This window comes from Panthera leo, chromosome D1 (genome assembly GCF_018350215.1).
Source record: "Panthera leo isolate Ple1 chromosome D1, P.leo_Ple1_pat1.1, whole genome shotgun sequence".
Taxonomy (NCBI): domain Eukaryota; kingdom Metazoa; phylum Chordata; class Mammalia; order Carnivora; family Felidae; genus Panthera; species Panthera leo.
The window spans coordinates 43,655,368-43,674,120 of record NC_056688.1 but is presented as its reverse complement, the minus strand read 5'-3'; the positions used below and the strand labels follow the sequence as shown (position 1 = coordinate 43,674,120).

The 18,753-nt window shown below is 36.6% G+C and overlaps 1 protein-coding gene and 1 long non-coding RNA gene across 3 annotated transcripts in view; one reads left to right on the top strand and one right to left on the bottom strand.

Moving 5' to 3' along the window:
• The window catches only part of TYR (tyrosinase), a 111,686-nt gene that overhangs the window by 31,454 nt on the left and 61,479 nt on the right, over nt 1–18,753 (top strand). For both annotated transcript variants that reach the window (XM_042905442.1, XM_042905443.1), the window contains exon 3: nt 15,407–15,554. In XM_042905442.1, coding sequence (XP_042761376.1) covers nt 15,407–15,554 — 148 coding nt within the window. The remainder of the gene's footprint in view (nt 1–15,406; nt 15,555–18,753) is intronic.
• On the bottom strand, nt 611–17,876 carry LOC122200033. The gene is made up of 3 exons (XR_006193701.1): nt 17,835–17,876; nt 2,361–2,523; nt 611–745 (listed from the first exon to the last, which is right to left on the bottom strand). It is a non-coding gene; the product is annotated as an uncharacterized LOC122200033 (long non-coding RNA).

Sequence of the window (18,753 nt, the reverse complement as noted above, 5' to 3'; positions counted from 1 at the left end):
GGGAAGCCTCTGTTATACTACAATGAAGAAAATGTTTTTAAAGATTTTATAAAGATTTATTTCTTTAAGATTTATGCATAGTTTTAGAATTCTATTATATCTTTATCAATAATTTTAACCCAAACTATACTTATTTTTCATTTTCATTCTATAGCAAATTCAGAATCATGTGACATTGACCTCACAGTAGGTGACTTATCAATAGAAGCTTTGAAAGCTTGTGCACTTGAAATTATAACTTCAGTGCTTAAATAAGTAGATGAGTATATACTGATGAAAAGGATTTATTTTATAGGCAGAGATATTTGAAATATGGGAATTAATAAGGATAAGAAGCATCACTTATATATACACCAAAAGTAACTATGGTTCTAAGGACTCCTTCCAAGATTGCACAGATCATTAGTTCTATAAGATATTGCTAATTGCTAATATCTATAAGATATTGCTTATTTCTCCTTCTATTTATTAGGACTCACTTTAAAATATTGTGAGAAAGAAAACCCAAATAAGGTGCCTTAAAAAAGAAAGATGTTTATTTTGTTCTCATGAAACAACAGAGGTGGATAATCCAGTACTGGTAGTACAGTTCTACCATGCTCAACTCCCAACGTCTGTCTCTAAATCTTCGTTCTAATATCTTCACTTCATTGGCAGGAAGAGCACAAAGTGGGTAGAGGAGTGCTTGTCCATTTCCCATTAAAGGCGTAAGTTAGAAGTGTCTCTCATCCATTCTGTTTTATCCCTATGGTCAAACAAACATGGCCACACTTAGCTCTAAAGGGTAACTCAAAAATGTAATCTCCAGCTAGTGGCCATGTGTCCCACTACATTTAGGATATTTATTATTAGGAAAAAGAAGAGAACTTGTGCTGGAGAAAAAAATAGCAATTTCTGTTACAATCCCTTTCCCTAGTGTTTGCTGAAATACTTTCCTAGTGTTTGTTGTAAAATTAACATCAAGTACAGTAAAACCTTGCTTTGCGAGCATAATTCATTCCGAAAACATGCTTTAATCAAAAGTACTTACATATCAAAGCAGATTTCCCCGTAAGAAATAACAGAAGCTCAGATGATTCATTCCACAACAAATCTGCCCCTTATTTCTTCTTTCTTCTTTAATACTGTGCAAATGGTCAAGATAGACTTCTTATATAATCTTGCAATTTTGGCAATTCATATACCTCTTTTGTACTTCTCAATGATTTCCTTCTTAACTTCCACCGTAATCATCTCCTTCTTCTTACTGCCTTTCTTTTCAACCTTTTTCTGCATGGGGGCCATTTTATATGCTTGCATGATGTTGACTACAGCACAGTATTAATAAACTCTTGTCATATACTGTATTTAATGTAACTGGCAATAAGGCTGCAGAGGAATGAGTCTATATCTGCAGGCAGCCTGACCTAGAATGAAGCAAAGCATTCCTAAGCTTATTCTTGTATGGAAAAGCAAAGGACTGTCCATAGATGTTTTGAAGTGATAAAAAAAAATACACTAGTGCCAGTTGTGGGCACCTTCCAACATTCTGAAAAATCATGGATTTCTGCCAAACACCATGGCCTGAGACTGAACATCCAAACATGGGAGACGATCACTCACAATCCGACAGCAAGAGACAGAGAGAGAACCAATGGTTCAGTTGTGGTCATGTGACATTCAGTGTCACATACTACTTGTAATGCAAGGCATTGTTTGTTTATCAAGTTAAAATTTATTAGAAATGTTTGCTCGTCTTGTGGAACCCTCACAGAACAAGTTGCTCACAATCCAAGGTTTTACTGTACTTCCCCTACAGTGTTCTGTCTCCTGTGTTTCATGTAAGATAACAGTATTTCTGTAGTGGTAAGTGAAGTGCCAAAATATTCTTTTACTCCAGACCTTTCAAGTTATTAAGTTTAGAGAATTTATGATATAATTTAGGAAATTAGAGTAACATGCTAGAATATATGTATTGACTGTGCCCCCTCCAAATTCATGTGTTGAAACCCTACCACTTAGCAATGCATTAGAAGGTGGGCCTCTGGGATTTAATGAGGATTAGATGAGGTCATGAGAATGGAGCCCTCATGAATAGGATTAGTGTCCTTATAAGAGTCACAACAGAGCTTACTTCCCCTCTCTGATCTCTGCCATGTGAGGACACAACCAGAAGCCAGTAATTTGCAAACTGGAAGAGGGCCTTCACCAGAACTTGACCATACAGGCACCCTTATCTCAAATTTACAACCTCTAGAACCCTAAGAAATAAATTTCTTTGGTTTATAAGCCACCCAGCCTACAATACTTTGTTATAGTAGCCCACACTCATGAAGATATAAGAACTGTAACAAAGAAGCCCCCAGTGTTAGTTGTCTAACCTGATAAAAATTGATCACTTGCTCACACCAAGTCCAGTTTCGATGTTAATAGTTGGTGAGTGGCCTTTTATGTGGCTATTTTAGTGATTCCACTATCCCTCAACTCTCTGATGGCTCTTCTGCATACTCCTGGGAGACAAGAGAAGCAGGTGCTTGGAGAGTCCTATAGGAAAAATATATAGGTCAAACCTGAAAGTGGTCTACCTACTTTCTGCTCATATTTCATTAGCCACAATTCATTTTCAGGGCCACACCTAAATATGAGGTTTGTTGTGCATACAGGAGTTCAAATAAATGGTTTTTTTGAACACACTGAATAGATATATGTTGGTTTTTTCTGTTTGAGACTTTCCCTTTTTTTCCTCTCTAGGATTTACTAATTGCTGAGGGTTTTAGTTTTGCGCTAGGATGTCTCACATTGAAGGCTCGATTCTTAATTTACCTTTTCTCACTTGCCATTGCTTTCTTCTTCCCACTCCACTTTCCTATGATATTTTCCCACTTTATCCCATTTTGTACCAGGTAGAAAAATCCATGAAATTCTGTTTTCCCTAGCCATTATATATTCTTTTTTCTCAATGGCATCTCCCAAAATGTATCCTATGATTTATGTGAATAATTATTTCTATTAACATGTTTGGTTTGAATGAAGAATCACCTATCTTTTCTTTCCTAACATCTATTATTTCCTCCAATGAGGAGCAACAACATAACTATTTTTCATACAAGCTGCTTGGGCCTACCTACAATTAATTACTCTATTGGGAGAATACTGAGAGGATGGCCTATTCAATAAATACATAAGAGCCAGATTCAGAGCCATGATCCCTCTCACTCAACAATAAGCCTAGGAACATTATGGGCATGTTTCACAAAATTTGTAGCTTAACTGAGTTTACTTTTTAGCATAACTTATTTTAAAATTATGATAGCAACTGGGTAGCATGTTTTAAGAGGAGAAATAAATATCCTATGTTTATTTATTCAACAAGTATTTATAAAGCATCTGCCACGTGCAGGTACTTCGCAATACACTAGCAATAACTAGTGAATATGATGCAGATCCTTCAGTCTTGGCACTTACAGTGTAGCTAAGAACTGGACCATGAATAAGTAATTATAATCCAAAGAAAGTAAATGATTAAAAAGAGAGAAGTGTGTTATTAAATAGAGGGACCTAACCAAGTGCTTATTTTTAGAGAAACTTTGATGATCTGATATTCTCAAGATGAGTTGGGGTAGGTAAGATAAAGTGGAAAGAATAAAAAGGGGAAAATTACAAATTCTTTCCAATATCCTAACATAATAACCTTAGAAATTCAGAGTCCTGTAATTAATAACAACTGCTTATATCAATAGCTCTACTCTTTCGGTTCCTAAAATCTTTTCACATCCATTATCTTAATTACTCCTCTCAAAAGCTTTATACCATCTTTATTATTACATTTATTTTGAGATAAGGGAACTGAGATTCAGAATAATTTGACAAGGTCACACAGATAATAGGTAGCAAAATTGGATCATCAACAGGGGAGGTCATGTCCCCAAGTCTTTCAAAAAGAGAGACCAAGTTTTAGAGGAAGCAGAGAGTAGTGATTAATAGACTACTTGGGTTAAAACCCTGATACTATCACTTAATAGCCAGATGATTTTTGGTAAGTTTAACATGTCTTTACTTGACGTTCCTCATTTAAAAAGTGAAGATAATCACAACACCTTCCTCGTGTGTTGTTACAAGGATGACATGAGTTAACATTTGTAAATTACTTACAACAGTCTCTGTGATGGGAAAATTTCATTAAATAATAAAGTCCCTGACTTGCATGCTAATGCACAGTTTCATTTTCTAGCTCTACATACAAACTAAATTCTAAATAATGGAGTAGACTAGTATTTTAGGTTTCCAGTAGACAAAAGTTGTTTCAGACAAGTATTAGTCCTAAACTGAGTTGGCATCCAAAGTGTAACAACATGATGATAGTTTCTATTTAAAATGACTTTTAAAAATCAACCTTTGAGATGCAGTTAAACCCTTCTATATGAAATTTATGGTCAAATTGGTTTCCGTACAACACCCAGTGCTTATCCCAGCAGGTGCCCTCCTCAATGCCCATCACCCACCTTCCTCTCCCTCCCACCACCACCCCCCCATCAACCCTCAGTTTATTCTCAGGTTTTTTTTTTTAACATTTATTTATTTTTGAGACAGAGAGAGACAGAGCATGAACGGGGGAGGGGCAGAGAGAGAGGGAGACACAGAATCGGAAGCAGGCTCCAGGCTCTGAGCCATCAGCCCAGAGCCCAACGCGGGGCTCGAACTCACGGACTGCGAGATCGTGACCTGAGCTGAAGTCAGACGCTTAACCGACTGAGCCACCCAGGCGCCCCTATTCTCAGTTTTTAAGAGTCTCTTATGGTTTGCCTCCCTAACTTTTTTTCCCCTTCCCCTCCCCCATGGTCTTCTGTTAAATTTCTCAGGATCCACATAAAAGTGAAAACATATGGTATCTGTCTTTCTCTGTATGGCTTATTTCACTTAGCATCACACTCTCCAGTTCCATTCATATTGCTTCAAAAGGCCGTATTTCATTCTTTCTCATTGCCACGTAGTATTCCATTGTATATATAAACCACAACTTCTTTATCCATTCATCAGTTGATGGACATTTAGGCTCTTTCCATAATTTGGCTATTGTTGAAAGTGCTGCTATAAACATTGGGGTACAAGTGCCCCTATGAGATGCAATTAAACCCTTCTACAGACTTCTGAGATTCATTAAGAGAATTCAATTTGACAGAAACAAATATTGGGCTTAAGGAGGTGAACATCTGGCCTTATATATTGGTGGCACTACCAGAATCCCAGCTTTCACTGTGTTTTATGGCAGGGATTTGATTGATCCAGCTAACTGTAAACCATTTGAAGGAAGCTTGTAAGGTACTCATCCAAGAAAAGAGGGAGAGTAGGAATTAGCAGTATAGAAGCTTCTCTACCCTGAAAGAGAATATTATGGAAAACTGGGCTGGATCAGATGCCTCAGCTTTTTCATTGAAAAGAATTAAGGGAAACAAGGGTACTGCTGGAACTAGAAGAGATGTACGGTCATCTCAGAGATTTTATATTTTAGTACAACTGATAGCTCTATATCAACTAAAAACGCATAACAAAATGATTAGGAGCAGACCTTTGAAATCTGGTAGATAGCCCAAATCCTGGCTCTGCCACTTATCAGTTGAATGATTTTGGATAAACCACGGATTCTTATTGTGCCTTAGTTTCACCATCTGAAAGTTGGCTTAATGATGCTATTTACAGAGTTACTAAGAGGATTAAGTTCCATAAGAACATAAGGAAACACTTAGCCTAGTGCCTACCACACAGAAGTTGAAAGTGTTGTAATTGTAAAAATCTTTGTGGCCAAGTGGTAACTAAGCAGTAACAGAGACAAATAAAATATATGAATCAGGAGCACCTGGGTGGCTCAGTCAGTTGAGCGTCCTACTTTGGCTCAGGTCATTATCTTGCAGTTCATGAGTTCAAGCCCCATGTCGGGCTCTGTGCTGACAGCTCAGAGCCTGAAGCCTACTTCAGATTCTGTCTGTCTCTCTCTCCCCCTCTCTTTCTGCCTCTCCCCTGTTCATGCTCACTCTCTCTCTCTCAAAAATAAGCATTAATTTTTTAAAAATAATATACAAATATTTCCATTTATAATTAAATTGTGAAGATGACATTTCATCTTATGCAAGCACAAGCTTCTCCTTGAAATTGAAGTTTGAAAATGCAAACCCGTGAAAACCTCGAACACATTTTCAAATGATTTTAATCAAAGGCATCTTAAAAATACCCTTGGTACAGCATAGACAATATAGTCAAAAATACTGTAATAGTGCTGTATGGTGACAGATGGTAGTTCCACTTGTGCGAATAGCATAATGTAGAGCTGTGGAATCACCATGTTGAACACCTGAACCTGATATAGCATTGTGTCAACTACCCTTCAATTAAAAAAAAAAATACCCTTAGTTTTGTTTTATTTTTTTTTAACGTTTCATTTATTTTTGAAAGAGAGTGAGAGAGTGCGAACAGGGGAGGGGCAGAGTGAAAGGGAGACAGAGGATCTGAAGCAGACTCTGTGCTGACAGTAGAGGGCTGATGCAGGACTCAAACACACCAACCATGAGATAATGACCTGAGCCGAAGTCAGATGCTTAACTGACTAAGCCAACCAGGCATCTCAAAATTACCCCTAATTTAATATAAGTAGAATCTTTTTTAAGTTTTGCTTCCCTAAAACTAACTTCCTTTGATGTTAAACTTTTTTCATCCATGGCATATGTATGCTCCCGTGCATTCGTTGCAATAATTATTATACACAAATTTATAGATATGAGTGATAAGAAAGACAGAATGGTATAAGGGGAAGAACACGGGATTTGGAATGAGAAAATTAAAGAGATAGTTTTGGCATTAGCCAGTCAAAACACATGTGAACAGATTCCACAACCTCTGCATTTGCACTATAAGTATGGTGACCCCTATTCTATCTCCCTTATTTGAGGAACATCCAGTAACGTGTTGGAGCTCTTACCAGCTATGAGAGCTGACAGCATTTTTTTTCTCCATTCTTATTCAAAGACATCAAGTCAGTACCTTGAAACTAACAATCATCGGAATATTTACACCATGAAAATTGACAAATGCTACAAAACAGCGTATTCTGCCCCCGTGCCCCATTTCACCTCCAAGATCTGTCTATTAATCTTTGCTAGCAGACTACTGGGAATGATATATGAGAATATGTGCCTGAAAGTGTTTTGCAAACTATAAAATATAACACAAATATGTTAAAATATTCATTACAGAAAATTATAGATATATAGGGAATTAGTAACTTGCATACGAAAATACCATTAAATGATCTTGCCTAATTAAAAAGCAAAGCATTAATAAGATAAAGGACACAGTTAAATCATTTGACTTGTATTTTATAGAATTGCACTATCAAATGAAGCCTGTCATGACAGAATGTTATATAGAACTTTAGCAGGGTGACTAACCATCTCTGTTTGCCTAGGATTATGGGGTCCTTGTCGCATCCAGGACAAGGATTAGCTATATAACTTGCAAAGCCCAATGCAAAATGTAAATATGGAATACCTTGTTCAAAAAATATTAAGAATTTCAAGATAGCAACAGCAGAGCATTAAACCAAGTGCAGGCAGCTTTGGACGGGGAACACTCAGCTGAATGCTTATGAAGCTGGTCCTACATATGACACAGGCTTTTCAGTGCTAAACCAAGAACAACCTGGGGCAAACAGGGACTAGGATGGTTGGTTCCCATAGCTTTGCTTCAAAAATAGTTAGCATTAGCATTAATATACTAACAAAGTTTTAGCACACCCAAGAAAATACGCCAAATACACCAAGCACTACCAATTCAGTCATAAGTGAAGAACAGGGACAAGAACACAGCTTGAATAACACCTTGTCTATAAAGTTCTTTGTTTCAGTTTGTATAATTCAGCGAACTAAATGGCTCTGCTGTCTGGTTCACTATTCCTGAGTCTTTCCAGGATATAGGCTATAGACCTAGAATATAGAAAGCCATTGTAAAATTTTACCTTAAAATAAGTTTCAGACAAATTTTAAATGAATAAATGGACAATTGATGTGTAAGATCATTCTATGGATGTGTTCATAAAGTAGAGATAAGATCTGAGAAATGCTGAAAAAAATCACTGGATGGTATGAATTATATATATGCTGCATATGTGTAACATGCATGTAAAGAAAATGATTACATATGTTCATGTACACGTAAAACACACACACACACACACACACACACACACACACACACACACATTGAGGTTCCTAACAGGAGAAATTAGTCTGATATTTAAAGTAACAAACAATTTAAAGTGATGACACATGAAATAATTCTCCTGCTCTCCTTTATTGAGTTTATGGAGATGACTATGACTAAGTATCCACCATTGTCTTTGTGCAAACGATGCAAATAATTAGAGCAGTGGTTCTCAAACTTTGGTGTGCATTAGAATTACCTGAAAGACTTGTTTTGACACAAATGGTGAAACCCACTGACTTTCTGATTCAATAGTTCTCTGGTATGGCTAGAGGATTTGCAATTCTGACAAATTTATAGGTGATGCTGCTGGCTCTGGGACTGTATTTTGGAGAACCACAGAAATTGTCAAGCATTTGTGAACTTAACTATCATCTAATAATTATATGTTACATTGCTGCATTCACTGTTGTTGGAGGAATTAAAAGTATTTTCTAATAAACATAAATGCTAATTAATTACATTTATGGCTGTAGAGCTAGTACTTTATTTGAGACCTGAAATTGGATTGAAAGTTAATGCTTCCATTGTATCTAGGGACTTGCTTAGAGCCAAGATCTTTTTTTGATCTGCAATATTATATTTCTGCTACAAGTAATTTAAATTACAAGCCTTTTAAAAGTACTCAGCCATCAATTACTACCCCCTAACATCATTGTGTGTAACCTCGTGAGGCTATGCACTTTATAGCTCCTGAATTAAGTTGCATATTAGGAGAGTAATTAGGGGAAATATAGCCAGGGGGGCATAACAGTCATGTCGCTTCAATCTTCACATGCCCTGATGTACATTTTTCTATCGTTCTGCTTTCTTTTCTCTGATTATATCACTGAAACTCTAAGAAATATTAAAACAGATTTGAGATGCACTTAAAATGAAATTAAATCAAATAAAGGTACTCTGTTCTGAAGATTTAACTACGTACTTTCTCACATATCAAAATCTACCAGACATGATAAAGTGTAACATCTATAACCCAGGTTCCTAGAAAGAAGCATCAGAATTAAATTAGATACATGTAAAAACGTCCATCCAGTGCCTGCCACATAGTAATTGCTAGACTTTTTTAAACATCATTTTCAAGCGTACGTGTTGAAGAACTTATCAGCATGAAAATATTTTCAGTCAGAAGTGTGTGGTGTAGGATTTCAAAGGCAGAAGCATTTTTGGACTGTCAGGATATAGGAGGAGAAAATTTCAAGTGAAGAGAATAATATATTCACAGGTAAAGTTTTTAAATTGTGAGCTCAAGTTTAGAGGATGGAAAGCAATTTAGCCTAAACCAGCGAATTTCAACCCTGGTTGCGCATTAGAATCACTTGGGTGTTGTAAAACTCCAAGTGCCTGAGCCCCCACTCTATACCAATTAAATCTGAATCTCCAGGGGTCAGAGATAGGCTTCAGTCAAAAACAAACAAACAAACACAAAAAGTCTCCAGAGTACTTTCAAGGAGGAAACGAAAGAGAAAAATCATGGATTGACAAGCTGAAGTTTCGTACTGTTATGATCAGCCAGAAACTGTGTTTATTAATTTCCCGTAGGAACACAACACGCAGTTTTGAAGGCTTAACACAGAGTAATTTGGGCAACCGTCACTGCCCTTCACAAAGAACTTTGAGCCATTTTGGCATCTGTGACTGCTAACAAGGTCCCTGCTGACTTATTAGACTTCCCATCATGGGGGATCCTTGGACAAGAGTGAAACAGTGACACCTCCTGCACCTTGCTCTTAGTAGATGGAAACAGCAAGCTCATAAATTCATTTTGTAGTCCATAGTAAAAAGAGGCTTCCAAGGTGTATCAAGTCAGCACAGATACAACCCAACCGCAGTGTAGAGGAAAAAAAAAAAACAAACCACAGGTTTGAAGAGCTATATTCGATTCCTCGATTCCCTCAATTACTAGCTTGAATGTAGGTGTGTTAACTAATAGACGTGTAACTTCTATAAACTTGATTTCTCATCTGTAAATTGGGACAATGATGTTATTTATAATAACAGGTCACCCTGGGGTTCAAATGAGATCACCTATGTAAAAGATATTTCAAAAGCTTCAAGTATAAATTGTTATTGTTTGGTGCCTAGAATTTCCTCTTTGACTTGCTCTTCCAAAAGAGAATTAAAATCTCAGCAAGAGAATCTATTGATATTGGTATAATCCTTTCTTATTTTTCCAAGGTGATTTACTGACAAAATAATGAATTGTGTGAAGAAGTAAAATAGAAAATCATTTATTCAAAATTTCATAGTATTCACATCCATGACATTTTTCTCTGTTTTGTCTCTTAACAAGCAGCAGAGTAGAGCTTTCTGATGGTCCCTTAAGATTTGATGGAGAGAAATGTATGTTTCTTATTCCCAATCTCTATAGAATGGTATAAGTGAAGGATTGAAACATATTTTATATCTGGTTTTCTTTTAAATACAAAGATGTGAGAGTCTCTGTCTTTGTGGAAAATCAAAGCAAAAGATTTGGTTCCTACGTATAAGGCATTTCTAGTCTATTTCAAGAGACAAGATGTACACAGTTCATTTAAGAGTTAATATAGTAAGATGATCTATATTAATAATCGAGTACCTGTCACAGGAGGTCAGATATTTGCTCAGTCTGTATCTTTGAACTCTTTCTGAGCATGTATCACAATATTCTGACAAATTCCATATGCTTCTTATTCAGATGTCCTTTCTGAATAACTTTGGAGGCTTTCCCAGATTCAGTATCTGGAAAATTAGCCAAAGAAGCAAGTAAAGAAACACAAGCCTCACTGAGAACACTGTTAGAATGGCAATCTTATTTTCTTTTTTTTTTTTTAATGTGAAATTTATTGTCAAATTGGTTTCCATACAACACCCAGTGCTCCTTCCAACAGGTGCCCTCCTCAATGCCCATCACCCACCCTTCCCTCCCTCCCATTCCCCATCAACCCTCAGTTTATTCTGTTTTTAAGAGTCTCTTATGGTTTGCCTCCCTCCCTCTCTAACTTTTTTTTCCTTCCCCTCCCCCATGGTCTTCTGTTAAGTTTCTCAGGATCCACATAAGAGTGAAAACATATGGTATCTGTCTTTCTCTGTATGACTTAATTCACTTAGCATAACTCTTTCCAGTTCCATCCATGTTGCTACAAAAGGCTATATTTCATTCTTTCTTATTGCCAAGTAGTATTCTATTGTGTATATAAACCACAATTTCTTTATCCATTCATTGTGAGGAAGATGGCGGTGTAGGGGGATGCTGGGCTCAATCCTACTTTCTAAGATCACTCTAATGTTGGATAAAGGCAAGCAGCAGTCAGGTTTCTGTAGAGCAAAGGAGTTTAGGAAGGGGAGAGGTGTCGGGTGCTGGGATGGGTCCTGATGGTGGGGAGTTGTGGCAAAAGAGACTTTCCTGCAGGGGGAGTACCCCCATATTCTTGGCCAGTCCTCTCATGATGACCACCCATTGTTCAAATGCAATGAACTGATAGAAGTGACAGGTACTACTCAGGAAGCATTCATTTGTGCCAGATTCTATACTAGAAGCTTCACACCTGCTACAGAATTATTCCTCATTAGAATCCAGATAGGCATTAATTATTCCCTCTCTTACCAATGAAGAAACTGAGTCTCAAAAAAAAATTTAACTTGACAAAGGTCATACTTTTGGTAAGAAATATAGAATTTAAAGCTGGGTTTGCATAATTCTAACAATCTTTTCTCTATAGTAGTATATTCAAATGGGATAGACACACTACTGCAGGTTCACTAAGACTTTCTACAGGGTACATGTTACAGAGAGTGTTAAGCAAATTTATTTCCAGGTCCTCCTCCCAAGAACATTGTTCTAAAATCAATCTTAAATGGAAAGGCTCCTGAAGGTTCTCCTTTACCTCTGCCCCATATACAATCCTTTTTCCTACTTGTCACAAGAAAAACCTTTTTCTCACACATCCTGAATCCATACTCAACAGAACACATTATCAGAAGGGGTAAAAATTTACAGGGTGTCAAACAGATAGAAAATTCAAAATATTGGTGCCAGTGTTGCTAAAGGGCATGACTTTAATGACTAGGTAGCAAATGTCTTGCAAGTTGAGTGATTTGTAAATAAATTCATAATTTATAAGATTGCTTTCATGAAAGAATTCTTGGTTGAGTTACAGTTGATGGATCAGATTATTTGATGATGGATCAGTGTGTCATTTTTGGCATATAACTAAAATAGAGTTAAAATAATTAAGTGAAGTTACTCTAAAAACTCTTGTTTCCATGTAGTTATTTTTGAGAACAAAATTTTCTCAGGACCTATATTTAGTTTCTGAAATTTAGAATAGAATTTATGCTAAGCTTTATCCTTTGGGGTATTAATCCATGGATAGCTGAATCAACTTTTAATTAATGATCTTTCACCAATATTATTAAGAAATAAACTTTCACTAAAATTTTACTTTTTTATATTTAATATTTTATAAAGCAGTTTAATATATTTATGTGATTTTGATAGGTTGCTATGGCTAAAATGTTTAATGATAAATTAACCCATTTTATTTTATTTATTTTTATTTATTTTTAATGTTTATTTATTTTTGAGACAGAGAGAGACAGAGCATGAACGAGGGAGGGTCAGAGAGAGGGAGACACAGAATCTGAAACAGGCTCCAGGCTCTGAGCTGTCAGCAAAGAGCCTGACGCGGGGCTCGAACTCACAGACCGCGAGATCATGACCTGAGCCAAAGTCGGCTGCTTAACTGACTGAGCCACCCAGGCGCCACTTAACCCATTTTAGATTAATGCTTACATGAAATTTTTAAAGACAATTTTAATTGTATACCTATTTTAATTGCAAAAAAGTTTTTTCTTTAAATCAAGCATAACTTATATAACATTTAGTATGTTTCTAAGGGAAAGTAGAACAAAAATATGATATGAAGTCAAAAAAGAAAACCTCATAAATTTTCAGGTGATAATGGAGTTTGTTTAGGTATTTTTGACATGGATGATAGTGAATAAGATGGATATATTTTTAAAAAGTGGTACTAATTTTTTAGTTTTAAATTTGTGCTATTTGCAATATCTCTGAAGTTATAACCTCTGAAAGTATTTACAATTATGATTAAAATAATCTGGAATCTACTTAAAAATATGTGAGAGCATATATAAAATGTGTTTTTAAAACTTTCATTTGGTGCTTCTCAAGGATAATAGCTTAAAGACTATTGATCTACAGAAGTTTGTCCTCCATGATATGTAATTTATTGCTACATAAGACACATTCAAGAGCCTAAGCTCTAGAATAAAACAAGCTTGTGTCCCAACTTTAATTTCTCTTATTTATTTTTTAACTGTACACAAGTTACTTTACTTCTCTAAGCCCCTTTTTTTTCAAGTCTATGTAATGGAGATGATAAAGATACCTAATTTGTAGGATCACTCTGAAGAGTATAAGAAATTTGTCATGTCAAGCTCTTAGAAAAATCCCTGCATATAGTAAAGGATACACACACACACACACACACACACACACACACACACACACACACACATAATGTATATAATCATAAAAGTTTCACAGACAAGAGGGGATGGAAGTGTATGTTCTTAGGCTAAGCTTCCAGTGAGTGCAGGGCTCAGGATGGTCTCTGAGAATGAGTACAAAAAGCTCAAAAGAAAAGAAAAAAGTCACAAAATGAGGGGCAGAAATACTGTGAGCCACAGTGGTGGAAGAGCAAAAAGCAGTGAATGTGAAAGTCAAGGGTTGCACCTTTAAAAATGAAGAGGTTTGGGCACCTGGGTGGTTCATTAGTTAAGCATCTGACTTGATTTCCACTCAGGTCATGATCTTGTGGTTCGTGAATTTGAGTCCCTCCTTGGGCTCTGAGCTGGCAGTGCAGAGCCTGCTTGGTATTCTCTCTCTCTTTCTGTCCTTCCCCTGCTCATGTTTTCTTTCTCTCTCTCTCTCTCTCTCTCTCTCTCTCTCTCTCTCTCTCTCCCCCTCCCTCCCTCCCTCAAAATAAATAAACTTTAAAAAATGAAGAGTTTGACAAGAAAATAAACCTAGATGCACAAAATTAGCTAGAACTCCCCTGCCCAAATCATAGTGCCTCCACTGTGTATATCTACCTTTACCACCACCACCACCACCACCACCACCACCATCATCATCATCACCATATGACAGTTTCTGTTTGTTCGATATTTCTAAATTCTGAAATTTAATAATATGCCCTTAGCCATATTGCCCCAAATAGGTTGCTATTTTACAATTTAACTTTGATAAATTAACTTCTTTGTATGGTTCTGAATCTGAGTTTTATTTATGTTTTATGTTTTGTCTGCATGGACTCTAAAATATCTTGCTCTTCCCAGGTGCTGTAGGAGAGAGAACACAAAATAACAAGAGCTCAGATCTAGAAGATCTATATCTTAACTGATATAGGTTAAAATCCCAACTCTACCAGTGCCTGTGTAGCCTAGGAAAATTCAATTTCACTGAGGCTCAGTTTTCTCTTCTTTCCAATGGGGAAAATAATTTGTAATTGGCAGAGTTGCTATAAAGGTTGGCGGATATATGCTGCCAAAAGCATTTAGCACAGTTAATATTCCGAAAATAATATCTCTCATCCTTATTATATTCCCACTTATTATATTCCCACTGTTGCATTTCTGATGCAATGAAGGGAACCATTTAATGGAGTCTTGATCAACTTTGAAATGGGTAGTTTGCAAAATCTAGCACATGGATGACCTGATGATGTCCCCCATACTGTGATGCAGAAGGTCACACATTTCATGTTTCCTCTGGAACCAGAAACCAAAATTAAAAGTAACCTCCAGAACTGGAAAGCAAGGAGACACATAACAAGCTGGAATGACCTGCTCTAAGTGAAAGTGACCATGCTGATTATTATAAAAAGTTCTTACTACTCTTCAGTATCCAGAGGAGAAATAATAAGCAGAAGTATCAGGAGGGCATACAACTGGCTCCACCTAGTCCATCTGGTTAATCAGTCCACTGTCCCCAGATTAATACCCTTCAATTCCACCAAGATTTATTAAATGTAAAGAATCCTACTACAGCATGAATTTTATTACTTTGAATTAAGCTCTCAAATGTAGTTGTAAACTAAATGAGATAATCACTGAGATTTTCAACTACCAGGGCCAACTGATTTTTTCTTTTCAATTTTCTTTTTACCAACAGGATTTGCTAGTCCACTTACTGGGATAGCAGATGCCTCTCAAAGCAGCATGCACAATGCCTTGCACATCTATATGAATGGAACGATGTCTCAGGTACAGGGATCTGCCAATGATCCCATTTTTCTTCTTCACCATGCATTTGTTGACAGGTTGGTTGACACTTTTTCACAAATTATGTGCTTATTGGTATTAAATGTAGTAGGACTTTAGCTATTATATAAAAACTAAGAAATTATGGTACTTTGTTGTCTCAGATCGGATTCTCACACAAAAAGACCCTAACGTAAGGAGTTGGATGCAAATGTTTTCATTTAAGTGTTTTATTGAAGAGAAACCAGTACAGGTGTGGGTAAAGCAGGATAAGAAAGGGAAAAAAGCCAAATGAGAGTATAATGTCAGTTGAAATCCCAGACTCAGCCAGATTTTGATAGTGTAAAGCACACCCTAACTTGTCCTGCCTTAACACAAGAAAACTAAGTTTTTGCATTACCATATCAAATAGTCATTGGTTACAGGTTTCCCTGAGGTAGCAGTTGTAAAGGTCCCAGGCACTAGTCCATTCCAGACAGGCTATATGGCTCCAGTACCCAAGGGCAGTCTTCTGAAGGTTGCACGGTCCTCTGGTTAGGAGGAAAGCATGTAAAAGCAGAGAGGTGGGCACACAAGGCTGGCACAAGGGATCTAAGGCCATCTGGGCAGGACACAAATATGCTACATTTCTCTTCAATATATATATTTTTTCTCTCTGGCGGTATTATTGTTACTTCTTTTCCAACCTCAGACCCTCACATAGAAACAGATAGAGTTTTTGATCTCAACCTTGGTCTGAGCATTATATGATTAATTCTCCAGACATGATGCACTATGGCTCACCCATCTTCTTTAATGTGATTTAATTCTCCTGGAGCCTTTTGCACCCTTAATAACCCTCTTCCATTACATGTGCAATACCTTATCCATAAAGATTTTAGATTTAATCACAGGTGATGATAGCAGAAGAGAAAGTACATAGAGGAAGGTCAGCTTTCTGTTTCTGGAATTCTTCAAGAAGAGAGGAGGAAATAAAGCACTGAACCGTGACAGATGAATATAGGACTCTTTTTTTTTTTTTTTTTTTTTGGTCCCCTCTCAGGTAATTTTCTCACAACAGCCAATGAGTAAAGGGCACAGATTTATACCTGCCATTAAGGTAATACTTTCCTTCTCTTTGTTAAATATAACAAGTTCTATTTTTCCTGTCTTAAAGAAACTGAAACTGAAAATTAGATGTTTTGCTATATTATCACCATTTCTAACCCACTAATTTTCCCAGGAGTATGGACATAATAACAGTTAAAAAAGTGACCACTATGGGTGCCTGCGCACCTCAGTCAGTTAAGCTTCCCACTTAGGCTCAGGTCATGATCTTATGGTGCATGGGTTGGAGCCCCACATCAGGCTCTGTGCTGACAGCTCAGAGGCTGGGGCCTGCTTCGGATTCTGTGTCTCCCTCTCTCTCTGCCCTTCTCCGCTTATACTCTGTCTCTCTCTCTCTCAAAAATAAAGAAAACATTTTTTAAAAATGACCACTAGCCTGGAAGATTATTAGGCATATTTTTATTGCCTTTGTGACTACTCTAATATTATAGGAATTAAGTAATATCCCCAGTCAAGTTTTATTTGAAATCAGTTTTTAAGTAAGTGCATAAGCACCAAAATTTTGATATCAATATATCATAACTACCTATACCCATATAGAAAGAAGGAAGAAGAACACTTAGAAAAACATCTTACCAGAAAAGATATATTGAACTCTTTTTATGAAGTCATTTTTATATCATATTGTCCTTGTGAATTTTGGGCATTTTTTGATCTTTAGTGTCCATTGAAGTTAAAGAATTCTAGATTTCCTAGACACATTGATCCACTAGGCAAGAAATCAGCAAACTATGGATTATAGGCCAAATCTGTCTCCTGCCTTATTTGTATTTAAGGATTTACCGGAACACAACCACATCATTCATTTATATTGTCTATGGCTGCTTTCATGCTACAAGGACAGAATTGAGTAGTTGTGACTGTGGCCATATGACCCACAAAATGGAAAATATTTAGTTTCTGGCCCTTTACAGAAAAAGTTTGCTGGCCCCTGACAAACCACAGAATTCTACATTTATATACGAGAAAACAGTTAAAAAACAGTTGATCTGTGGCTAGCTTGCTTATATCTGTATTTATAGAAAATACTATAATTGAATTCAGTGTCTGAAGGCATGTGTGCTTAACATAGATAAGGCCATTATGCAGATATATGGCTTTTAGGCCATTTTGCCACCCTGAAAATTAAAATTTAAAATTTTCTGTCCTCTTAGAATTCTCTGCTAATCCTTGCTATTAGATATCTGTATAGTTATTAAAATAACTTAAAAATAATAAGCAAATAGGGGCACCTGAGTGGCTCAGTTGGTTGAGTGTCTGACTCTTGATTTTAGCTCAGGTCATGATCCCAGGAATGTGAGGTCAAGCCCCGTGTCAGACTCTGTGCTGACAGCGTGGATTCTCTTTCTCTCTCTGTCTGCCCCGCCCCTCTCTAATAATAATAATAATAATAATAATAATAATAATAATAAAAAGAAGAAGAAGAAGAAGAAGAAGAAGAAGAAGAAGAAGAGGAAGAAAAGAAGAAGAAAATGGCAAAGTAGTTTCTCATTCAGCCCACAGAGCTAAGCTGATGAAGATTCTGGAGAGGGAGAAAGAAGAAAAAGCACCATCATGAAGGATAGACACCTGTGGATTGCCACAGAATATTGTAACACCTGAGTTTTCCTCTCAAGTCTCTTCTCAATCAGATGGTTGATTCACTGCCATTCAACTATTCACAAATATATTTATTGGCTACCTACTATGTGCTGAGTATATTTGCCCAAATATTCCACATTCTTTCCTGCCTCTATGCATTGTCTACACCGTTCTTCAAACCTGGAACATATTTTCCTTCAGTTACCTAATTTTTATACAATCTTCAAGACTAGTTACAACTTTTACCTCCTCCATAAAGTCTACCCAGACCATTCCTGTCTGTAACCATCTCTCCCCTCCAGAGTGTCTTGGAGCCAGCCCACACTGGCTAGCAAGATCTAATATGCACATCTTTTCCCAACTTTGCTTTAGTGACCTCAAGCTAAGTCTGAAACTAGCCATGGTAGGAGTAGTTATACCATGAAATTGGCAAATGCTACAAATTGAGGCTTTTATATTGAGAGCTGGTTGTTAAATGACCAGCACACCACTGCTTCCATCTATTAACTCACATCATGTTCTCTCTTTACCCTTTATTTTAAACACATCATTTATATCGTTCTTGATTAT